Below are 19,462 nucleotides of genomic sequence, written 5' to 3'. Positions count from 1 at the left end.
GTGTGCTACTCTATACTTAATGAATCACAGGCTTTGACCACACATGGCCCCGCAGCTGTTTTTTTTTTATTTTAGGGTTTGTCATTTACAGGTCAGAGAGAAAAGCTAAACACTGCTGCCCAAAGTCATAGAAAATGGGTCAGCGATCACCCACTCCAACTTCTTTTTAACTCAACCAGGCATGAAAATGACCCCTGGTGACCTGAGGGAGTTGGTTACTAGCTGCTGATATGTTCCTCAGTATCAGCTGTTCAGGGGATGAGTCAAGCTCCTCTCTCGTTTTCAACCCCATGACTACATTCTCCCAGCTTGTCTTGGGACTTGAACTGGCAACCTTTTGTACACAAGCTTGTTTCTGTAAGCAGTAGTTCACCGCCTCCTCCAGGGCTCCCCGTGACCTCGCTGCTATACCAAAAAGGTCACCTGGTGAAGGCCAGAGAGCCATGGGAACGCACACTCTTTGTTTGACTCGATAATTGGAGCGTCAGTGTCACGTGCTGGTGTCTCACATTAATTTTTAGCCAGGCAACAACAGCTTCATGCATGTCTTTGTGCTCAGAATATGAATACTTGGTCTCACTAGTGTTGATTTTGCTTGTTACTCTGCTCTTTTATTTTGTCTAGTTGCCTCTAAGATACGATACTTGCAAGAGTATCACAACCGTGTGCAACACAATATTTACCCTGTGCCCTCCGGAACAGACATTGCAAACACACTGAAATACTTTTCCCAAACCCTGCTCAGGTAAGTACCCTGCTCTGGAGCCAACAGGTGAAGTAACAGACTGTAGAATGTTTGATATTTAGCCTCCATCATGAACAGATAACTTAGAAGTTAGGTTGTAGGTTGTTCAGACACACTTTCTGAAAGGGACGACAGTGACACCACCAAGGAAGTCAGGGAAGGGCCACGCCTGCTTCCAAAGATACAAGGCAGAGACTGTAGCACATTTCCTATGGAGGTGATAGACGGCTCAGTAATGTTTATTGATTCTGTGGCCGGCTGCTAGAGGAGCGCTTCCCTGTGGCGGCCTGTTGTGTCCTTCCCAGAGGGACCCCAGCAGAGAGGGCAGGTCCTCCGACTCGGCAGTCGCAGGGTCAGCCTGCTCCTCCGGGTGCTGAGAAAGCCAGAGGAAGGAACAGCATGTTATTTCCTCCTCCGACAGAGGTCAAGTAGGCGGCCATTTTGGACACATCTTATTTCACGATGTGCCCCCATCCCTTCCTTCTCTTTCTGTTCCACAGTGATAGGATATTTCTGCATTTCATATGGTTTGGTTTAGTCTCCCCGCCCGCCGGCTTCACAGCAAAATAGTAGCGCTGTCCCGACTTATTAGCTAATTTACAAAAAGGGTGGGATTACTGGAGGCAGAACTTATGTGCCCCACTTTTATCATTATTATCAGCTTAGGGTGCAATCTATTTGAAATTGGCAGCCGGCCTCAATTCTACACTTTATGCCTCAGCCCCATAAGGATTATTCCTCTGCTGAGTGATCCTTCGCTGGAGGGCTGTCCAGCACCAGCAGTGTTTTTATACATGGCCTCTCATATGTCTGGAGCACAGATGGAGCATGACAGGGGCTGCAACTGTGGGAATCTGCCTAAACACAAGTGGCGAATTTGTCTCTGAGGGCCAGTGTGCAAAGGAAACACTTGCTGTGACGCCACTTTTAACAGTTGCTTGACATTTTCCCTGAAGCGGAGCCTCGTGTTAGTGTTAGATATACAGAGGAAATAATTCCCCCCACCATTATTAGAGGGGTCTGGTTTCCCCTCAGTTGGGGACTCCAGGATTATCCATACACCCGTGCCTTCTGGAAGAAAACGAGGGGGAATGATAGAGGGAGCGAAAGTGGGAGTAGTGAGGCTTGGAAAGTGAAGCCGGAATGTGTCATGTTCCTGGAAAGAAACACTGAAATGGCCAAAGGAGGTGGTTGCTGACTCACACACCGATTTTTAGGTTCCAGCACAGGTCAGATGCAGAGCAGAAAATAATGAAGGGTTAAATTTGTTGCTGTTTGCTGACAATTATTCATGCCTCCGTAAATATGAGGCATAGATTTGTCATATTTCTCCAAGTCAGACTGCAGCTCTCAGCATCAGTGAGCCACGCTGACTTCATGCCAAACTGTATCACACACAAGACTGACTGCAGGGAGGAGAAATCATATGTAGGATTGTTTTATGTTAGATGTGGTACAGTTTTGTTTCCTGAACATCTGCTAATTATAGGAATTGTGCTTTGACTTACTGCTACACACATAGTGATTTTTGTACTGACAGTGCAGGCTGACCAATGACAGTCAATGTATGTCATGTGTCTGTACCAGTGCATTTCTACATGTGTTTTATGTGTCGTACATGTTTGTAATTCTTTGTGTCGTCTGTACGTATGTATGTGTGCACACATGTGTGCGTCTTTGCGTGTGTACATGTTCAATGTATGCGTGTGAGCGCGTCTGTTTATGTCTCTGTTCATTGTTTCGAACTAATGATGTTTTCTATATGAGGAATGGGCAGTGAAAAAGTCATACTCTGAGATACAGTCTGTTGTTGTTGTCAGGTAGTTCTGTTTGAGGCTAAGCTGTATAGTAACACAGCTTTTATGAGTGAATGTACACTGGCTAAAATCTTACAGAGTATAACTTTGAGGGGATAAGTCAGACAATGTTACATTCTGCTGTTTTTAAGCCATAGGCTCAATTATGCATCAAATGTCATGTTAAAAAAATCGCAATGAAATCCCCTTTCTCACTCGCCGAGAATGCTGTAACTCTACTTTTTGAGTGACCTTTCAAAATAAAACAAAACATCTCTGATCTGGGCATGATAAATCCGAATCATTTGCCTGATAGAACAGCTTAGCTCTTTGATAATGTGCAGTAAAGAAGAGCAATGCTCTCTGGCCCCCCCTCTCCCCCCTTCCTCCACCCTAGACGCTCCACACTCAACCCCAACTAGTTTTTTCCTTTTGTTTTTCCTCTCTTAAAATTGAATATATGTCCACCACCTTCCCCAGGGGACAGCAAACACAATTGTCCATCCTGCATTAGCTCACAAACATAATGCTACCAGTCATCTTCCCCCCGATACAACCTATTCCTTTGTCATTATAGTTTCTCCTCTACCGTAGATTAGTTGTTACATTTATTTTAGAAACCTGAATCCATATGCCTGTTGGATCTCATTATTTCTCCTGATGATACTGATACAGTATCATAACGTATGCATACGGACATTATTTCTCTGGTGCAATAAACATGTGCTGTGACCTAGGAGCACTTGATCTAACCTCACACACATGTTTATTACTGGCTGAAGCATGTTTCAAAAGTGTCACCTCTGTATTTTCCTGAACCAATTTGGTGTCACTCCCATCCTTGACAGCCCCACGAAAGACAAGGAAATTTCTTTTTTCTTTTTTAAATTCCACGGCTCATTGGCCTTTTTCCGCATGGTAGCCTCTTGACCTTGCTGATTGGAAGACGGCAGCCATCGAGGGACAGTCGTTTGCACTGTGCCTTTTTGGAGAAGTATGGGGTTGCCACTGAAAACATGCCATTTTTTATATTTTTGCTCCTTGTCACCAGATACGCATGAGATGCAGTGATCATTGCAGTTTGTGCTCATGTTTCTTTTTTGTTTTCCAAGTGCAAAGACAGTCAAACAAAAAAAACGAGACGAATTGAATTCAAGTCACTCTGGACAGACAAAGCAGGGAAAAATTGCCCGTGCCTTCAGTGATACAGTCAAATAGTGAGACACTGCATCCTATGTGGGGTTTATCTGGGTTTGTTTTTTTCTATTTACGCTGTCTCTGTAGTGCCATTTCAATGTAATGTGCTGTTTTTTTGTGTCTTTGTTGTCTCTTTTTTTCCCTTGTTCCCTTCCCCTACCCTCCCTCCCCCTCCCCTCCCGCCCCGGAGCAGCATTCTGTCCCGCACAGGCAGGAAGGAGAACCAGGAAGCTTCCAATTTGGCCGTGCCCATGACCATGTGTCTTTTTCCTGTGCCATTCCCACTCACCCCATCTCTAAGACCACAAGTCAGTTCCATCAACCCTACAGTTACTCGCTCCCTCCTTTACAGCGTTCTGCGCGATGCCCCGTCAGACCGCGGGGGGCAGGGGCAGCAGAGTCGGGACGCTCAGCTCTCAGAGTACCCCTCTCTGGACTATCAGGGCCTCTATGTGACCCTCGTGACCCTGCTTGACCTGGTGCCCCTGCTGCAGCACGGTCAGCATGGTGAGTCAAGGCCCAGTGCACCACTGTTTGTCATGATCATCCCCGAGCCGTCTGGCCTCTGCATGAAGCCACTGCTGCTTTTTTGGGGCTCTTTTGTAACTGGAGGAGAGAAGTCCTGCTGAGGATCTTGAGGGATGCATGGGGGTGATTGGGAGCACGCTGGATCCTGTCAACTTAATCGTTCATAAGCCATTGGATACACCAGACATAGGCCTCCTCTTCTGTGTATCATACCTGACTGCATGTTTGTTATGTTAAGTGGGAGAAATGTTTTTACTTATGTTGTCGTGTGCAAATAAGTTAAATGGAGAAACACTCATAGGCGAATGTACTGTTCTGTATTTTTCGATACATATGAGAATGACCACACTGTTCACGGGCTCAAGGCTGCATCACAGTCAGTGCTCTTGTTTTTCATGAATATTTTACCGCTGTTAAAAAAAGCTCAAAAGCATGAAAACCCATCTCCTTGACTAGAAATGCTCCACTTTTTTTTTTCCTGAGGGCAAACTTTACCTCGCTGGCTTTTAAAGAAAGCTCACCGCCCTCAGCTGAACCTCATTTTCCGAATGTTCTCCGTTTCCCCACTGTTATAATGTTAAATCACTGAAGTTTTAATGCAACTTTGATGTCTGTGGCTGCATACAGTATGTGAATACTGTATGTACTGTTAATTGAATGAGTGTCTGTGTATCTCTCTTTGTCTTTTTTTGTTTCTTTCCATTTTCCCTTTCTCATCAGATCTGGGACAGTCCATATTTTACACAACAACTTGCCTCCTGCCCTTTCTCAGTGATGATATTCTCAGCACTTTGCCCTATACTATGATCTCCACTTTAGCCACATTCCCACCTTTCCTCCACAAAGACATCATTGAGTACCTGAGCACCTCTTTCCTCCCCATGGCTATATGTGAGTATCATAAGATAGGATAATTGGTTGATTTATGAAATTAACAATTCAATATTACATAAATCAATCATATGATCTAAACTACTATCATGAACAGCATGTGAAAATTATCTTTTTAGTAGTGACTATTCCCTCCGTTTCTCTTCTTTACATGTCTTTAGTGGGCTCCACTCGGAGGGAGGGTGGAGTCCCGGCCTACGTCAATCTGTCTGCCTCCTCTATGCTCATGATTGCGATGCAGTACACAACAAATCCAGGTAAACCATCATTTCGGTTGTATTCAAAGCATGCATCCAACTCTAAATCCACCCTGTTGTGTTGTGTAGTAAAACACTTCTCTCTCTGCTTCCTTTTAGTATATCACTGTCAATTGTTGGAGTGTCTAATGAAGCACAAACAGGAAGTGTGGAAGGTGCGTGCCCTAACAACAGACATTAGGTCACTGATGTAAAGCACAATGGAAGAGTTTCATCTAAACAGAGAGCTGAAGTCATGGCGCCACGTTCGGGGGAGCTTCTTTAGCTCAGTGCAATCGCTCATTCAGGCTTTCTTTAATTGGTCTTTCTGAAAAGAAATGTCGGGTTCAAATGAAATGTAAACAAAGATTTCGTAGTGAGCACGAAAAAAAACAACAACACAGGGCCCATGAAGAACAACAAGTGCAGAGACTAAGGCTATGTCTAAAAATATGTGTATATCCATGAAGCTTACCAAGGCTCTCCTCCAAAGTATTTTTTTCCAACTTTCAAGCAGTCCAAAAAGATCTACGCCTTTAATGAACCCACCTCTTTCGTTTAGTCATGATGTTTGATGAGTCTAGGGTTCGGTTAAGGGTCTAAGTTATGTTTTAAAGATACTGAGCAATGAACATCAGGCAACATTTGGTCTTTACAAAATGTAAATAAAACATTTTGGAGTAAACAACTTCTATTCATTGGTAGGCAATTGTATTTTTAGTATCATTGTCCTTTCTAATCACTGTTCATGTTTATACTGTGTGCAGGACCTTCTTTATGTCATATCATATGGCCCGTCCCAAGTAAAGCCTCCAGCTGTGCAGATGCTGTTTCATTACTGGCCCAACCTGAAGCCACCAGGAGCCATCAGCGAATACAGGGGGCTGCAGTACACAGGTCAGATTCTCTTAATGTCACATCTGCTGCATGATCTGTCCTTGAACTGACTGTAGGTCTAACCCATTCCCTATTCTTCTCATTTTCTCCTCCCTCACTGCCAATCCTCTGTCTCTTTTTCAATCTCCTGGATCAGCCTGGAACCCCATTCACTGTCAACATATCGAGTGCCACAATGCCATCAATAAACCTGCCGTCAAGGTGACTTCAGTCTTAAGAAATACACTAAACAAGCCTTGGACATTAACTCTTACATCCCTGGTATATTTATGGTTGTTGGACTCAGAAAAAAAGATCCCTTACCCCTACGATGCCTTGTTACTGTAAGAGGATAGATTAGCGGTGCTGTCTGCATTCAAGAGCTGCTCCCCTTGAGAACTTCATTTAGGATGCATGGGGCATGTGCCAGATTGCCTTGCAGAGTTCAACCGAGCATATCGGTGTGTTTGCTTTTGTGAACCCCTCGGTAAATAAATCAGTGCATGTCTGGGCAGCTGTGGGAATGGGGTAATGATATCAGCTTCTATGCTACTTTACACTGCTGCTGCCGCTGCTCTGCTTTATCAGCTCTGCCTGCTTTTAGTCAACTGTGCTCAAAACTGACAAATAGACTAGGAACAGGGGCACAGACAGGAGCTGGATTTCAATTACCAGCAGCGGGGAGAGGGGGTACGGGAGGAGGGGGGCTTAATTGGAAGCGGTGACCCCACACAACCCTCGAGGGTAGGGTGGCATCAAGTGAGCACAGTAAATTACAGTGCACCATCTGAACATTGAGGCCATGAGCATTGAGGTCTAGCGCAGGGTTAGGCACAGGTTGCAGGAGAAGAGAGCGCAGCATATGTGCTCAGCCACCCGCTCAGGGGCGTGGGGAGACAGGTATAGGTGTCACATGATTTCTTATGCAAGAATGTGACATATAACCCTTAGAGAGGGGTATGCGAGAGGGACGAATGGGAAATGTTAACTGCAATAAATGCAGTGTCTGACATTTCTTGGAACTGTAAGAACATTTTTAGGGAGGGAAAAAGTTCAGTATTTGCTCAACATGAAGCATATTTGTGGTGTATTTGTCATCATTTTGGCAATCTATAATGCCACTTCAATTTGTGGTGACAATAAAAAAAGAAATTTGTATGAAACGTTTTGTCAAACCAAGTTGACAAGTAAGATAATTAGCTTTTTTATTTTATGGATTGCTTTGTAATTGATGTGACTTAAGTATTTGTTTAGGTTTTTCCAGTGTATGTGATAATGATTATTCCTTTAATGATGTCAAAATGAAAGTCTTCCCCATCTGAAACTCTTTGTGCACTTTTGGTTATTAATGTTAGTGTTAATAATTTTTTGTACATTCTCTAGGAGAGCAGAAAGGGTTCCTTTGCCTGTTGTTTGCATGAAAATAAAACCTCAGAAGTATCATTGTATTCACCTTTTAACCACCACATCAATATTCTAACACCATCTGTCTTTCTTTGCAGATGTGTATAGATCCCACTCTTTCCGTTGCCCTGGGAGATAAGCCCCCTCCTCTTTATATATGTGAGGAGTGCAGCCAGAGGATAGCAGGGTATGCATCTGTTTCACCTCTTTCCTCCATCCCCCGGATCCTCCCCCTTCCTCAATAAGTTGCCATTCCAAACATGCATCACCTCCTGCCTGCCTCATTATTCCTCACTTAAACCCAGGGGAAATTCATCGCTATGGTTACGTAATTCCCTCGCGCTGATAATAAGATCATCATCACAGAGCGACGTAGCCACTTGTTTCTCATTTCTCCAGCGTGTAGCATGTTATAATTGCATCGCTCTGCAGTTTTGTATTTTCCTCGCTAATGAGGGGAGAGGATTTTGTCTTCCTGCTCGGTCAGGATGTTTAGGCTTATGTGTATGTGTAAGGTGGAATTATATACACGCTCTCTGGAGCGGTCTGCCTTTAAATCAAAACATTGTTCATGCATTTCTTTGACCTTTTCAGAGACCACGCTGAATGGCTTGTCGATGTACTGCTGCCCCAAGGTGAGAGTTGACAAACAAAAAAAAGGTGTTTAAGAGACATGTGTACAGTAAATTAGATATATATGATAGGTACTCGATATATTGAGGTTTTTTGTTGTTGCACATACATACTGTAATTATCTTTTTAACCCTATTAAATCTGGCAGGTAGTTAAAGTAATGATGATAATAATAGCTAGATAAATATAATAAAAAGAGCTGCTTTCCCCCATATGTGGTTAATATGTGGTAAGCCCAATATATCTGATCTTCAATAGAAAATGAGACATTTAAGGTAGGGAGTTGTTGCATTATAAATTAATATTACTTTATCATTGTCTGAGAAGTTATTGATTTATAAAAGCTGGCATACAATGTACATAAAGTTTTTGGGAAAGAGTAACATTTTTCAAGGGAGCATGTGACTCATTTTAAAAAGCTTCTCCTGTCGTCTACAAATTGAACATTTCCATAAACTTGTCATTGCAGCAGAGATATCTGCCATTTGTCAAAAGAAGGTAAGATATTTCCCCTGCAGCATGAATGTTGATGTCATTGTTTACTCTTGCATTTGCTCATATTCACTGTGATCTCTCCCATTACAGCATGATGTTGCACAACATTGCCCAGTGTTGCTCCATATTCAGGCCAAATAAAACTTTGCATTCATTTTCTTGTTATTACTGATTGACCTCATGGCATCATCAGATTAAGGATGTCCTGCCTTAAACTGCACACGCAAAACACGAATCAAGCAATACACATGCTTGCCAAACAGAACAGAAACAAATTGAGCCCGATATTTCATGTCCTCCATTTTTACCTGTGATCCATAGCAAGGTCATTTATTTACGAACCTTTCCCTCATTCACCGGAGCGGCTCAGTAAAGGCCAAATCATTTCGAATGAAGCTGCTGGGGCGTGATGTTTGCTCGCTGTTGTTGAACGTGCTGCCGAAGGGCAAGTGCTCCCTGCTGGTTTCCAGGGAGACACCGGGAAAACAGAGTGTGAGATGATCTCAGGTATTCTGAGCAGCCGCCCATTATTGTCACGGGAAACAGCTGGCCTCCATCCCCGTTTGCCCGGCAGTTTATAATCCACATCCTCCCCTTCTGATCAGGCTTTGTCACGCTCATTTCCGAAAGCCCTTTTAAACTCCCACCTGGATTGACACCAGCTCTGTCATCATTAACCGAAACATTACTCTTCATCTGAGAATAGCTACTTATAAATACACCCTGATACCCAAGATAGAACATATTGTACACGACAACAACATCAGTAACATCAGGGAGGCGCTTTTTGCGGTTGAAAGCCGGATGGGTGAATGAGAGAACTCACCATCAGAGGACAGATATGTTAATTTGATAGGGAGCACTGCATCCCTCTAATGGCACAAGATTAGAGGCTGATCAGATTAGGATGGCTCTCTCGTGCCATGCTTTTTATTTTTAGAAACCTGAGACACCGTGAGGACACATAAAGACTTTTCTATCACTGCAGATGTAGACAGATCAACATCTCTAAGCAAATGCACATTAGAGGGGGTTGTATTTGTTGTCAGAGTAGTGCCTTTAAATCCTGGAAATAGGTTTACTTTTAGAGTCTTTGAAAAGTGGAAACCACACCCGTATTTGTAGATGATGCACATGAATAGGCTGACAGGCTCTCTGATACAGGTGTAACCATCCAAACCGCCCAGAAATAATTGAAAAAAGCACATAAAAAGCATAGAATAATATAAAAAAAGAGGAAAAACAGCTATAAAAAATCCTTACTAGAATATATTTTTTAGTGTAATTGAATGTAGTTGGCTCTAAACGTCATCATCATTAAACTTTTGTGGCGTGGAGAAAGTGTGCAAGTCATTTCTGTTTTGTGATAGCCTTCAACCTACGTGATGTGTGTTTAATAATTACTCCCCTTCAACTATTTTTAGTGGCTTGTCACAAGGCGTTATTGGCTGATTTGCTGTGATGGTGGCATGTTTTTGTTTTGTTGCCTACTGCCCAGAAATAAAAATAAACCCATCTCTCCTCCTCCTCTTCCTCCCCCTCCTTCCCACGTTCCTTGGCTTTTGCAGAACTGTAGCTCTCATGTTAGGAGAGCTGTGGTCACCTGCTTCTCGGCTGGCTGCTGTGGGCGCCATGGCAACCGGCCTGTCCGCTACTGCAAGCGTTGCCATGTCAACCACCACAGCAGCGAGGTGGGGGCTGCGGCAGAGACCCATCTGTACCAGACCTCGCCCCCTCCCATCAACACCCGGGAGTGCGGAGCGGAGGAGCTGGTGTGCACAGTGGAAGCTGTTATAAGGTGCATTTACAGTGTTTACACTGACATGTCACACACACACAGTAGCGCATATGGCTATAATGCTGTGAAACATGTTTTAACATGGTATATAGACAAGAGTACTGCATGAAATTAGATTATTAATGTATATGCCGATTTCCCTCCTGCTCTTTCTCCCCTAATATGACTCCCTTATGTCTTCTCTTCCCCTCTGTTGTCTCTCTCCTCCTCTCCATATCCATCCAGCCTTCTCAAAGAGGCAGAAATACACGCAGAACAGCGTGAGTTTGAGATGAACAGACGTCGTCAGATGGGCCTGTCCGCCTCTCACCACTCTCTGGACAACATCGAGTTCGATAACAAAGAGGACGACCAGCATGACCAGCGGCTCCTCAGTCAGTTTGGCATCTGGTTCCTGGTGTGTAATCACAGGCTTTTTTTTCTGTGTCTGTCAATAACAAAGGAGTCATGAGATAAGGATGTGTACAGTACACGGTGTCTTATCACCACCCTGCTGCAATCAGGGTTTCCCACTACTGATTATATTACTTCTCTGACCCCTCGCTTACATCTGCAGGTGAGCCTGTGCACGCCCAATGAGAACACTCCCACAGAGAGTCTGGCCCGGCTGGTCAGCATGGTCTTCCAGTGGTTTCACTCCACCGCCTACATGATGGACGATGAGGTTGGGAGCCTGGTGGAGAAGCTAAAGCCTCAGTTTGTCACCAAGTGGCTAAAGACAGTGTGTGAAGTGCGATTTGACGTCATGGTCATGTGTCTGCTGCCCAAGCCTGTTGAGTTTGCAAGGGTAAGGCCAAGACCCAGGTCCAGTAAGCATACAATATATGATGAAAGAATTAAAGAGGACATACAGGATGAGAGTGGTAGTATTATGAGCAAAATGTACGCAAAGTATCAAAGGTAGAAGTATTTGTTTGAGCTCGGCCCCGTCAGTGCTATATCATTATATCGCTGGACCATTATCATTCAAACACTATTATATCTGGATAATGTCTAGCTGATTTAATTGCTTTATATACTTGTTTATACTCACATTTACAACAAGGAGAGGAGAGGGGTGGAAAACAGTTTTAAGTTTATATCGAAAACACAAACAACATGAACATTATGACTCCAAATATCTCAGCTGTAGCTCTTGTTAACCTCTGAATGAGGAGTATCATTACGTCAGCACGTCACTGAGGGCCGAAGTTTATTAAAATTATGGAGGGCAGGTCACCATCTGAACTCTCTCGGCTGTGTTTAATCTAAGCCTGGCCGTGCACACTGTTTCCCCCAGGTGGGAGGATACTGGGACAAGTCATGTAGCACAGTGACCCAGCTGAAGGAGGGCCTGAACCGGATCCTGTGTCTGATACCGTACAATGTTATCAGCCAACCACTGTGGGAGTGCTTCATGCCTGAGTGGTTGGAGGCCATCCGCACCGAGGTACCCGACAACCAGTTGAAAGAGTTCCGGGAAGTGCTCAGGTACATCCACTGCCTTGAAGTGTTTGTATATTGTAGTTGTTATTCTGTAAGAAAGACATATTTTATTACATATAAGCAGGGGTTAGATGTAGCTCATATAACTTACATATACAACGGATGTTAACACTTTATGTGTGCATAAGTCTGACTTAACACCTGTCATTACATGAATTAATCTTAATGCATGTTCTTGACGGTTTTACCCTTTAAAAATGATATACCTGATTGGATGACACATTATGACTCTAAATAATAACAGTCCTAAATATTAATAATCTCAGTAATGTTCATGACAGGAGGCATGTCAGTCTTATGCACACCCCTTCAAGTAAAGTGGAACTGAATTAACAGACAAATCTGTGCCTTTCATATCTGACATATTTCCACTGCAGCTGTAATACAACCTGATAGCCGATGTATATTTTTAGTAGTCGACACATTTAAGATAAATGACAGGTTTGGTGTGGAAAGAGTCAGTAAAAGGAGGCTTTCCAAAAATACCATCAGCTGAGATTCATCAGCCAAAAAGGGAATAGTTTTACTTCGAACATTTCAGCCTTGATTGTCTATAATGCATGAAGGTAGTTTTTACAGCTGTGAAAAATCTCAGACTAGACAGGAAAATGCTGTCTGGACTTAGGACTTTATCACCAGAATGTGTATTATCAGTGAGAAGCTAAGCAATTGTAGTAGTTGGACATTTTGAGAAATAGCTTGCTTTCTGAAGCCTCCAGGAAACCACTGCTCTAAAATGGACTGCATTAATATTGTCCTTTTCTAGTCTGCCGACCACTGAAAGTGAGGGCTAAACATCTCTGACTGAGTAACAGCGCCCGAGGAAACGTAACATTCTGTTGTGCCCTCGCTTACAGTAAGATGTTTGATATCGAGCTGTGCCCCCTGCCCTTCTCCATGGAAGAAATGTTTGGCTTCATCAGCTGCAGATTCTCTGGCTACCCAGCGTCAGTGCAAGAGCAGGCTCTGCTGTGGCTGCATGTAAGCACGGACACACACACACACACGCACACACACACACACACACACACACACACACTCAGACGCTGCCTTGTGTCCAGTTCACATCCTGCGGTTCTGTCCACAGTGCGTGTGAATTGAACAGGTTGTCAGGGAGTGTGAGAGTCTGGGCAGGGGCCCTGCTGAATATGGATCTGGGTCACAGGATGAGACTGAGAGAGATAGGAGGGGTTGTGCCTTTCATCCCATATGCACTCACAGCTTGCTGCCCTGTATACATGGATCAATTTCAAGTTTTCTGTCCCAACCATGATCAAGAGATTGCATTAATTTACCCTCATTAAATAGGTCACATTCAAATGAGACAGAGAAGTGGTGCCCAGTTTAGACATGGTGTTCCTCTGTTGTGTATTTATGCTGGGTGGTTGTACAGCTATAAGTGTCAGTTCAACCGCATTGTCTCACTCACCTCATTGACATTAAGATGTGTGTAGTGCTCATGTTATGGCACCGAACAATACATAAAAAACAGCAGTTTTGATTTTTTCATTTTTTCATTTGAAAGTGGCAGACATTCTACAATGCAAAATGAAACTTCATGATAGGTAGAAAAAAGCCTGGTTTTTAAACTTTGAGCGTCTCTTTGGGACCTAGGTGCTGTCAGAACTGGACATTGTGGTGCCTCTTCAGCTGCTGATCGGGATGTTCTCTGATGGAGTGAACTCTCTGAAGGAGCTGGCCAATCAGAGGAAGGCGCGCGCCTCAGATCTGTCTGGCAACACTGGAGCTCGAAGGGTGAGGGTCCCAGCAATGCCAACATTACACATAAAGAAATTAATTAATTTTCATTTGAGTCTTCAAATCAGTAATAGGCCAGGGATTAAAGTATATTCCACAGAACCTACTTGACTCCAACTGACCAGATGTTGTAACTCCTTTGGGAGCTTTTTTTTTTCGTTGTTGATATTTTGGTCTCTGTCAGATGCCTGTTTGGGATTAGGGTGTGCACATATCTCCTCTTCTTTGCTCCTCTTTTCTACCTTTCATTGGGATGTGCCATATGTTACCATGGCAACTGACAATGTCTAAATATAGCTCCCTTAAAGAGCTTAATTGAACTTGACTGTGATGTCGATTTATCGTTGAAATTTACAGCCGAGCAGCTCTTCGCTCAGGGAGGCACTGCAGATTAAAAGACTGTCAGAGGCATAAATGGTTTGAGTTTGCAGTGAACCACGTAGATTTTACTTTTTATGTTGTGCGCTTTGCTTGTAGGTGAGTGTGGTGTCAGATCCAGGACGCCGTGGGCAGCACAACACCCTCAGTCCATTCCCCAGCCCCTTCAGGAGCCCGTTCCGCAGCCCCCTGCGGTGCAGCCCCTTTAAAAACCTGGGTCATGCCACTGGCCACTGCGCTCTGGATCTGGACTGTGAGGATGATGACATGAACCTCGGCTGCTTCATCCTCATGTTTGATCTCATCTTAAAGCAGGTGATCAGACCTACAATATCCTAACAGGGACTAAGTTGTATCTCTGTATTTGTTAAGAATAATAAAAAGCCTTGATGGAAACACTGTCACATTGTATCACTATACCAAGGATGTACACTGGTGCATATTTTTGTCACTTTTAAGATGATTATTATTCTTCTTGCTTATTCATTCAAGATAAGAACAACTCACAATCCAGTCACAACAATGCACACAGGTGGGATCTTGAGATTTGTGCATCATGCTCCACTTTTTGTCCCCCTGTTTTTATTGTCGTCTCTGCCGCTGTCCCAGATGGAGCTTCAGGACGACGGTGTGATGCTGGGTCTCGACAGCAGCCTGGGGAAAGATATCGTGGGCATCATCAACAACGTCTTCCAGGCCCCGTGGGGGGGCTCACACACCTGCCAGAAGGATGAGAAGGCCCTGGAGTGCAGCCTGTGCCAATCCAGCATCCTGTGCTACCAGCTGGGCTGTGAGCTCCTGGAGAGGCTGACCCCCCGGGAAGAGATTCGCCTTGTGGTGAGACACGCAGCGTGAATGTTTATGCACCAAATACGAGTGAAGCCTGTGCGTTAGGCAGGCAAGGCATCGGAACTGATGCCATGCAGGCGCCATGTTCCAAACCATGATGTCCAAAATACTACTGTGTGCCTGGCTGAGGTACGGTTGCTAAATCATGCTAAGAAATGTGTTATGTCATCGTACAAATGTGAGTTCTAACAGTACTTGTAAATGACCCCATTGAAAACCATGCTTAGCCTGCCCCCAGACAAAAATATGAATGCCAATATAAATGAGATGTTTTGACGGTTTGGTTTCCTCTGTAGGAACCTACGGATAGCTTGGAGGAAACATTGCTCTTGTCGCAGCCGGATTTCTCCCTCGGGACGGAGAATGGAAGCGAGGAAGGAGACAACCCAAGTGGGACAAACACTGAAACCCCCGTCAACCATTCTCCTGATAACGCACGTGTGTATCACTTTTTACAACTATTAATAATCCTTAAAGAAATACACTTATTTGCTGTAGCTACGGTATAAGCTAAACTCACTGACTTCTTCTAGCTTCATATTTAAAGGGATGGTTGAACTTTAAGAATTATGATGATTGGTTGATAATCGGCTGAAAGCTCAATACTCCATCGTATACCAACCACAGAGTTGTTTCGAACACTACACTCTTCTTCCTTCCAGCCATGAAGAATAACTCCGACTCCAAATTCTCCTACCAGCAGCTCCCTGTGTCTTTGAAGCTCATATACACCATCCTGCAGGTACTGGCTCTGAATAACTGAATATTAAAGCGGAGGCACAAACAGACCGGAGGCATTCACGGAGGTTTTTCTGTGATTTATTTGAGTTTACATGTGGTACACGCTGAGTCACACGTCTCATTTGTATTTAGGAAATGTCCAAGTTTGAGGAGCCTGACATCTTGTTCAACATGCTGAACTGTCTGAAGATCCTGTGTCTCCATGGAGAGTGTTTGTACCTCGCCCGCAAGGATCACCCCCAGTTTCTGGCTTACATCCAGGAAAAGATGCTCATCCCGTGGTGCGTGCCGAGTGATTGTTTTAGTAGAGATTGTTGCATTTAACCAACTCTGTGACAACAACGTGTGTGTGTGTCTAATTCGATGTTTGCATTTCAGCTTGTGGTCCATGTTGAAATCAGAGTTTTGCCAGCTGGCCTCCCTGGCTGTGCCTCAGCTTCTCCACGCCCTCTCCCTGTCACATGGGGCTGACATCTTCTGGAACCTCATCAACACAAACTTCAACAGCAAAGACTGGAAAATACGATTTGAAGCAGGTGAGATATAGACTCATGGTGTAACAAAAAAAAAATAAATATTAAATTTGCTTCTAATATGACAAATGTTCACAACCTCATTACGCAGGTATACAAACCTCACTACACTGTCCTCAATTCTTATTTTTTAGTCTTAATGACACGTTTTACAAGTGAATTGGACGTGGTTTTTAAATGAATTAATCATTAGTGGAAGACCCCCAGTCTGCTTATATAACGCGCTACCTAAACCACTGCCTGCCCACAGCTCCCACTCCTGTTGTCATGGCAACTGTGTGTGGCTCAAACAGGCAGCAAAGAGGAATTGTGGGATTAATACGGTTTTTCTCGCCTTGTGATTGGCAGACAGGAGAGCTGCCTGACCTTGAGACAGAGGCAGAGGACAGGACCTCGGACTGGATGTATGAATGTACATTTAAATTGACAGTAGTTGCAGATATGCAGTTAATGATCCCCAAAAGATGTACAAATATTAGCCTATTGTATGTATAAAGACCTGGAAAAAACGGTGAAATGAATTTGATCATTCAGTCCCTATACTAAAACTCATGCTTCACAGTAACAGTCTGTAATTGTGAGTGTATATAGAATAGACCACAAGCTTTATTAATATGATTAGTAATTTTATTAGTAACTCGTACAAAAATACTCCGAAATACATCATTTTAAAACCTTAAATGTGACGAACAGGGATTTGTGGTGGTGCTCTGAAATATCTCTTACCTCCCATACTGACATCTAGTGGTCAACACTGGTTGCTATGAGCTATGAGCTATGAGTTTATGAATTCCAGAATGAAGCGTCTATTTTTAGATTTTAATCTGAGTCACCATAAATAAAGACGAAAATTACTGAGGGTTTTCTTTTTTTAGATGACTAAACACATTTCATTCCACTCACGAGGAGACGTCATGTTGCCAGACTGGTGTCTGTCTATAAGTTGAAGCTGTCATCAATTTAAAGCACTTGTGTACTCTGTCTGTGTTGCTGATGATATTCCCTTTCACTTTATATTCTCATGAAAACTCAAGTGGAGAAGGTGGCGGTGTTGTGTCGGTTCCTGGACATCGGCGCGGTGACTAAAAACCACTTGCTGAAGTATGCCCTGGCTCACGCTTTCTGCTGCTTACTGGCCTCTGTGGAGGACGTCAACCCGGCTGTGGCCACCCGGGCCAGACTGCTGCTGGATACCATCAAGAGGCCGGCCCTGCAGGTGACCTGCCATAATTTGTTTGGCCCGTATTTGTGTCTTTTTGCACCAAATTTTGTTAGCCTATAAACACTGAATAATCTGCAAAGTAACTAGAAACTAAATTTATGAAATAAATGTAGTGGAGAGGAAGTATAAAGCAGCAGATAATGGAAATACTTAAGTGAAGTACCTGAAAGTTGTACTTAGGAACAGTACTTAGATTTATTCCACTGCTGGTTGTTTGGAATTTTGACACAAAGAGTTTCATTTTTGCTCAAAGTATCGGCCCCAAATATTGTTTTTTCCTTCTCCTTGATTCCTATGAATCAGTATATATCTGCCATATTGGTCGTCCCCTTAGACATGTTGTTTGGATGTACATTTATGACAGAAATCTTGCAGAAAAGCACGTTTATTGATTAGTTTACTCTTCACATCAGAGCTGCGACTAACAATTATCTTTATTGACTAATCTGCTGATTGTTTTCTTGATTAACATTTAAATAAAGATTCTTCTTCTTCTTCTTCTTCTTCTTCTTCTTCTTCTTCTTCTAAATAATTTGGTCCATGAAACATCGAATGAAATTGAAAAAATGCCCCTCAGCTAAAATTAACATTTAAACTTCATAAACAAAGTTTTGTGTGTATACAGTCATGTGCCTACATACTTCCATGCCCTGCTGTGTATTCATAGGTGTGTGTTGTTTGTTATCCAGGGGTTATGCCTGTGCCTGGATTTCCAGTTTGACACTGTCGTGAGGGATCGGCCCATCATCCTCAGCAAGCTCCTGCTGCTGCACTTCCTGAAGAAAGACATTCCCGCTCTTAGCTGGGAGTTCTTTGTCAACCGCTTTGAAACGCTCTCTCTGGAGGCTCAGTTGCACCTGGACTGCAACAAGGAGTTCCCTTTCCCTACTAGTGCGTAGCTGCTGTGTCCCCATTCAGAGTTTTACACCTGCTCCACCTTCTCGACATAATGTTTACAGAGACCTTACGGCCTGATGGTGCTCCTAATTAAGTTGTCTTTCTTTTGGCAGCCATCACAGCCGTACGAACCAATGTAGCCAACCTGAGCGACGCAGCAATGTGGAAGATACGACGGGCTCGTTTTGCCAGGAATCGGCAGAAGAGTGTGCGTTCCCTCCGTGACAGTGTGAAGGGAAGCCAGTCAGAGTCCAAACGGCCGTTTTCACTCCCCGAGTCACTGAGCAACCGGCTTCGTGAGTAGCGTTGATCGGCCAGTTTAGATCTGAACCTCTGGTCTAATAGTGTTTGCAAATACCTTCTGAGTCTTTAGGTGCCTCATAGGTGCTTTGTCCAACGTGTCATTACAGAGACATTCCATTGCTGTGTTTTTAAATCGACTTATTACCCAACTGACATCCAAATGTGGTGATCATGGCTCGTTTTCCACTTTTTTTATTTGCAAATACTGTTTGGCCAAAGTCTGGTCCCTTCTTCCTAATGTTTCTCTCCTCGCTCATTTGTTCCCAATGTCCCTTTCACTTGACTGTCTTTGACTGTCTTGACACATACTTAGTTTGATTAAGGATGTCTTTCATTTTATCCTTGGCTCTGCACAGAAGCACAGAGTTTGTGTTGGCTTCAAACGTGATGTGGTTGTTTGATATTAAGTCAAAATGCCGGATTGTATACGTTTTCGAAGCCATATATTGTGTGTGTGTTTTATGTGTATGTGTTTGTATGTGTTCCTGTGTTGGACTGCGGTGAAGCTCAGACATGTGTCCTACACTACCTCCCCTGTACATTCTCCTAAATTGTGTTCTTCATATGTGGTTTTTAGCTCTAAGGCTTACGAGGCAAGAGCACTCTGCCCCGACACTGGGAGATATGATAGAGAAAGTCCTGCCAGGTAAATAACAAACCAAAATTTGAAACATGCAGTATTATTCATCACAATCAC

At 43.6% G+C, this 19,462-nt stretch overlaps 1 protein-coding gene across 6 annotated transcripts in view; it reads left to right on the top strand.

Annotated features, from left to right (window-relative positions):
• unc79 (unc-79 homolog, NALCN channel complex subunit) overlaps window positions 1–19,462 on the top strand; it is a 32,566-nt gene that overhangs the window by 1,255 nt on the left and 11,849 nt on the right. For 2 of the 6 annotated variants that reach the window (XM_030391478.1, XM_030391476.1), the window contains exons 2-27: window positions 625–745; window positions 3,932–4,245; window positions 4,987–5,157; window positions 5,319–5,414; window positions 5,514–5,569; window positions 6,161–6,290; window positions 6,427–6,491; window positions 7,772–7,860; window positions 8,268–8,308; window positions 8,776–8,804; window positions 10,370–10,599; window positions 10,825–10,996; window positions 11,156–11,386; window positions 11,879–12,069; window positions 12,942–13,065; window positions 13,699–13,839; window positions 14,320–14,535; window positions 14,830–15,057; window positions 15,366–15,507; window positions 15,732–15,811; window positions 15,943–16,091; window positions 16,189–16,346; window positions 17,378–17,559; window positions 18,255–18,456; window positions 18,576–18,758; window positions 19,343–19,411. In XM_030391478.1, the coding sequence (XP_030247338.1) occupies window positions 625–745; window positions 3,932–4,245; window positions 4,987–5,157; window positions 5,319–5,414; window positions 5,514–5,569; window positions 6,161–6,290; window positions 6,427–6,491; window positions 7,772–7,860; window positions 8,268–8,308; window positions 8,776–8,804; window positions 10,370–10,599; window positions 10,825–10,996; window positions 11,156–11,386; window positions 11,879–12,069; window positions 12,942–13,065; window positions 13,699–13,839; window positions 14,320–14,535; window positions 14,830–15,057; window positions 15,366–15,507; window positions 15,732–15,811; window positions 15,943–16,091; window positions 16,189–16,346; window positions 17,378–17,559; window positions 18,255–18,456; window positions 18,576–18,758; window positions 19,343–19,411 (3,810 nt within the window). Of the gene's footprint in view, window positions 1–624; window positions 746–3,931; window positions 4,246–4,986; window positions 5,158–5,318; window positions 5,415–5,513; window positions 5,570–6,160; window positions 6,291–6,426; window positions 6,492–7,771; window positions 7,861–8,267; window positions 8,309–8,775; window positions 8,805–10,369; window positions 10,600–10,824; window positions 10,997–11,155; window positions 11,387–11,878; window positions 12,070–12,941; window positions 13,066–13,698; window positions 13,840–14,319; window positions 14,536–14,829; window positions 15,058–15,365; window positions 15,508–15,731; window positions 15,812–15,942; window positions 16,092–16,188; window positions 16,347–17,377; window positions 17,560–18,254; window positions 18,457–18,575; window positions 18,759–19,342; window positions 19,412–19,462 lie in introns of those variants that run through there. The other 4 variants (XM_030391477.1, XM_030391479.1, XM_030391480.1 and 1 more) reach the window with 3 other exon arrangements.

The sequence above is a fragment of the Sparus aurata genome, chromosome 16 (assembly GCF_900880675.1).
Source record: "Sparus aurata chromosome 16, fSpaAur1.1, whole genome shotgun sequence".
Lineage (NCBI taxonomy): Eukaryota > Metazoa > Chordata > Actinopteri > Spariformes > Sparidae > Sparus > Sparus aurata.
This window is presented reverse-complemented; position numbering and strand designations above follow the sequence as displayed.